Source organism: Musca vetustissima, unplaced genomic scaffold (genome assembly GCF_032173495.1).
Source record: "Musca vetustissima isolate MV318-11 ecotype Yass unplaced genomic scaffold, APGP_CSIRO_Mvet_v1 utg13924, whole genome shotgun sequence".
In the NCBI taxonomy this organism is placed as follows: domain Eukaryota; kingdom Metazoa; phylum Arthropoda; class Insecta; order Diptera; family Muscidae; genus Musca; species Musca vetustissima.
The window spans coordinates 108,194-112,937 of NW_026874053.1; the positions used below are offsets into that span (position 1 = coordinate 108,194).

Consider the following 4,744-nt stretch of genomic DNA (forward strand, 5'->3'; position numbering starts at 1 on the left):
AGATATGGAAATCGAAAACTTGGATTAAAAAATACGTCTTGGACCAAGACACTCAAGGAGGGATTTCACCAAAATATGGACCTAATATTAAAATTTACTTCGATGAGGTGAAAATCTGAAATTTTCAAACTTTAGACAATTAATCTCAAAAAATACAATCCTTAATGTTATGAAAAAATATCCTATAAAAAATATTGTCTTTTTTTAAATCGACTCATATGTCCTTGAACAAATATTCTAAAAACTCCGTTCCTATTTTGGTCCATGGAAAATACTAAAAACTCTCTCCAATTTTAGACTTTGAAAAAATAAGAAAAATATTAATCCTATCAAAAACCTTGAATACAATAGTCCTCGGGAAAATGTTCCTTAAAAATCGACGCCTATATAGGTCCTTGGCCAAATATTCTTTTAACAAATTCGCGCTTTAATAGCCCTTAAAAAAATAAAATATTTTTATTGAAAAACCTCATAATCCACCTATGTTTAATCCTTGAAAATTATTTTTTAAAAATCCTAATCTATGCTTGTTCCTGACAAAGAATTGAATTGAAAAACCGTGTTGTTAAGTATAAAAAATTGATGAAAAATATATCAGCGGGCTTCAAGATACAAAACGTTTTAAATTAATTTAGAAAGTATTTATTGAGAACAAAAATTGATTAATTGTACATATATTTCGTTATAGTATTTACTAAATAATTTATTGAGAACAAAAATTGATTTTTTTTTGTAAACGGCTTCAAATATTCACACTTTTTAAATTAAATATGTTAAAAAATAAATTATAAATTTGTTTAATAATTATTTTTAAATTTAAATTATATATATCTTAAATATTATTTATCTCCTATTAATTCCAATATTTTCTTCTTCATTGTTTCTTGCAGGTTTTCTATTTGGACCATTTGAAAAATTCTATGCACAACACGCCACAAAAATAACGATAGAGCTTTTATAGTTTTCTGAATTATCCCAGAGCTGGTCAAGCTCTTCCCTTACTCCAAATAATTTACACAATTAAATTAGTTACACAAATCGGAGCATAGTACGAACAAACAGAACAAGAACAAAAAAATAGCTTTCATCATGGGAGCAACAAAGCCCAGAGTCAATAAGACTCTAATATCATTGAAAGTTGTGGCTTTCTTTGTATTAAGTGGTAAGTATTTAAAAAAAAGTGCACAAATATTTTTCAAACTCGTATTTTTGTAAATTATATTATTTATTTTTCTAAACTTCAGGTCTCACCGCCCTGCACATTGTCAACAGCCAGAAACCCTTAACATTGGGTCTATATTTCTCGGAATATCGTGAGGTAACAATTATTGCCTCATTTGTGGCCATATTGGGTCCGCTAATTGTTGGCCCCTTGGCCGATCGTGTGGCCGCAAAAAATCCCAATAGCTTTGGTCGTTTCCTGAGAATTCTCACCGCGATCTGTCTGATTATCACCAGCATCATTTATGCCTGTCTGATTGCCGTGCCAAGTGTGGCACGCCAAGAAGATCATCTACCCCTGGTGAGTTTTGCCTGTGACTCAAATGGCGCTGTAATGTTCCAAGAGAGTTGTAGCGGTGAATCAAGCTGCCGTCATTGGGATAAAAAAGTTGGTAGCTTGGATTTGACAAATTGCACCTACACCTGCCAGAATCCCAATCAATATGAAAATATGTACACGCCCTGGTTGGAAAGTATACCGACACCATCTCCCTCCACAGAACATAGTTCGGAATTTGATTATGAAGATGATGCCTCAACGGCGGTCACAGAAAGTTTGCGGGCACGTCGTAGTGCGGAACAGTCAGCGGAATTTAATGGTGGGGAATTGATTAGTGCTGAGGTTAACTCGAGAAAAACAAGGGCTGCCAAATCCGCACCCAGCAAGGTGTATGTTGAACCACCACACATTTGTATGACAGCCAAGGATGAGCAGGGTAATGATTATATCAAGAACTGTCATGTCTACACAGATGATACATCGAGCATTAATGTCCATACGGTAATGCATGCAGCCACAAATGTAGAAAATGAAACCCATTCTGCTGATTGGTGTCATTATCCTTTGGGTAAGTTTGTTTCTGAGGCGGTTTGATACGCAAAATGATCTGGGTAATTCAGTTTGTTCCATAGTACCCTTTAGTCCAATCGTTCAACGTTGAAGATCTAGTTGATCGATTAAATGAAAAGGAATGGAGCGAAAGAACTGGATCTAGTACCAGTCTTTCCTCTTGTGGAATAATTCCTTTGAACTAGTTCGTTCCGGAACGATTATGATTCGGAGATTATTTTATTGAGAACAAAATTTAATTGCAGTTCCTTTTTTCCTTTTGGGGAATTTTATTGAGAACAAAAATTAATTGTTTCGGGGGGTTTCCTTGAGAACAAAAACTGATTGCGGGTTTCCCTTTTCTTTAGGGAAATATTTTATTGAGAACAAAAATTAATTCGTGTTTCTTTTCTTTTCCAGAGGGTTTCCAATGCCACATACCAGTGCAACAGGTCAATTATATGCTGGAGCTGAAAAATGGTTCCGACTGCACGCCAATGATTGAATGTCAAATTAGAAATCCCTATCACGCCAAGGGTGGTTTAATGGCCCACACTGAATGCGTCACGACGACAGGAGATATTGCAGAAACTATGGGTGGTTATATGGCCATACGGATCTTGGGTGATATCTTTGCCTTGGCTTCGTTCACCCTCCTCAATACGGCCATTGTGATTGCTGTTCGCGAAACCTCCGAGGGACGTGGTGAAGTGTGCCGCCAATATGCCTGGGGTGCTGTGGGTTATGTTCTACTCTTCAGTCCCTTGAAATTGATTTTCGATGATGCGGCTGGTGTGGATGTGGTGTTGATTGTTTTGATCATCTGTTTCTTAATTGGTTCGGCTGTGTTACTCTTTGCCTCGCAAATGCCCTTGAGTCCTCCGGAATGGTGGTGGCACACAAAGACCGGAATGTTAGTATATCCCATGTCAGCCATTAGAAAATATAGTCCGGAAATATTTGTTCTAACCTTGGTGGCCATACTCTTTGGTACCTTCTGGGGCAGTATTCATTCATATTTGTATTGGTCGTTCATTGGAGATTACACGGTGTATTTCGGAAGCTTGTTGCTGGTTTTGGTCTTATTCTTGAATGTCGATAAGTTCATTGAATACTGTGGCCATTCGAATATTTTCATTGCCGGCTTTGCCATGTACATCATCCGCTTTACAGCCTTTGCCAGTTTGGATACGAAGTGGTTGACAAATCTAATGGAGATCTTTGAACCTGTGATTATTGGAATTATTTGGATTACCATAATTCTGTATATGCGCCACGCCATGCCCCGCAAGCTAACAGCCACTGGCCAGGCAATTGCCATTGTGGCCTTCTTTGGCTTGGGTAAAGGTTTTGGTGCCCTCATCAGTTTGGTCCATGATGATGAGTCCAGTTTCTACACAGAAGATGATTGCATTAAATTCGAATGGTTGGCCGTGGCGGCCTGTATTGTGGCCCTCACATATTTTGTTATCTACAATTTAATTTTGGCACCTCGCTGTGCTGCCAAACCGGTACATCTGGATGATTTAATATCGGGATCGGCATCACAAACCTTTGCCAATGGTGCTGGCGCTGGTAATGGCGGTAGTACTGGTCTAACAAATGGTGCTGGAAATGGAACGGGTAGTAGTTATTCGCCGCTGCGTGTCTATCACAATGAACGTGGAAAGAAGGGACAATTTAGATATTAAATGTGAGAAAAGAGATATTAGGAAGGAGAAGAATTAAAAAAACTATTTAAGTTACCGAATGCAAACCATCCACCCATACACTCAGATGATATTACATATACAAACACACATACATACACAGAAACCACCAATACACACACATTAAAAATAAGGAAAATAAAATATTTTTTTGTTTTAATTATAATTTTTAAAACATTTTTATAAGAATGAAAAGAGACAAAAAAACAAAAACGAAAATTATTTAAGGAGGTCAGGGTGAGATAGAGAAATCTCTGGAGGATTTCGAAGTATAGACAAAATATCAATAACACGCCATCGGTAAAAAATCCACCCTAAGGACTTTTTTACAATATTTTTCAGGGAGAAATCAAGACGTGGGAATTAAAAAAAATATATATTTTCAAAGAAAAATCGATGCGTGAATTTTTTCCAAATATATTTTTCAATCCATTGAGATCCTCAATCTTTAAAGAGCATCCTCTTTTGGCCTTCTTCCTTAACCTCAAAATGGCATAATGGTATGCGCTTTGTTTATGGTTTCTAAGAGCTATGCACTGGGCAATGTTAGCCCCCATAAAATGATAAACAAACAAATCAACAATTCACTTTGAATTGTTAGACTAAAAACTTTATTTTTGATATTAAAACAAAGAGTTCATAAATTGTTATTTTTTATCTAAAAAATATTAAGGATTTTTTAAAATTTTTTTAATAATAAATAAGGAAAAACAAATAAAAACACCTCTTTTTTGTGTAATTAAAAATCCGCGCACTCCTACTCAAGAATGAAAATAGTAATAACCTACAATCAAAATAACATCTATTTGTGTTCAAATAGTCTGCCATCTATGAATATATATTTTTTAAAATGTTTTATTTTTATTAATAATTTTATTATTTTTTTATAATAATATTTACAATTTAATTATGATTATGTTTTTTTGTATTTTATATTTTCCTCTCCATTTCTTCTACCAAACTAATAATTATAGACGTTTTTTAA

General features: G+C 35.2%; 1 protein-coding gene across 1 annotated transcript; it reads left to right on the forward strand.

The window, feature by feature from the left end:
• The first annotated feature begins 1,067 nt into the window (after positions 1 to 1,067).
• LOC133330488 (uncharacterized) lies at positions 1,068 to 3,741 on the forward strand. Its single transcript, XM_061538928.1, has 3 exons — positions 1,068 to 1,162; positions 1,245 to 2,069; positions 2,471 to 3,741. Exons 1-3 carry the CDS (start codon positions 1,090 to 1,092, stop codon positions 3,739 to 3,741), a joined length of 2,169 nt encoding a protein of 722 aa, XP_061394912.1. The 5' UTR covers positions 1,068 to 1,089.
• The last annotated feature ends 1,003 nt before the right edge of the window (positions 3,742 to 4,744 follow it).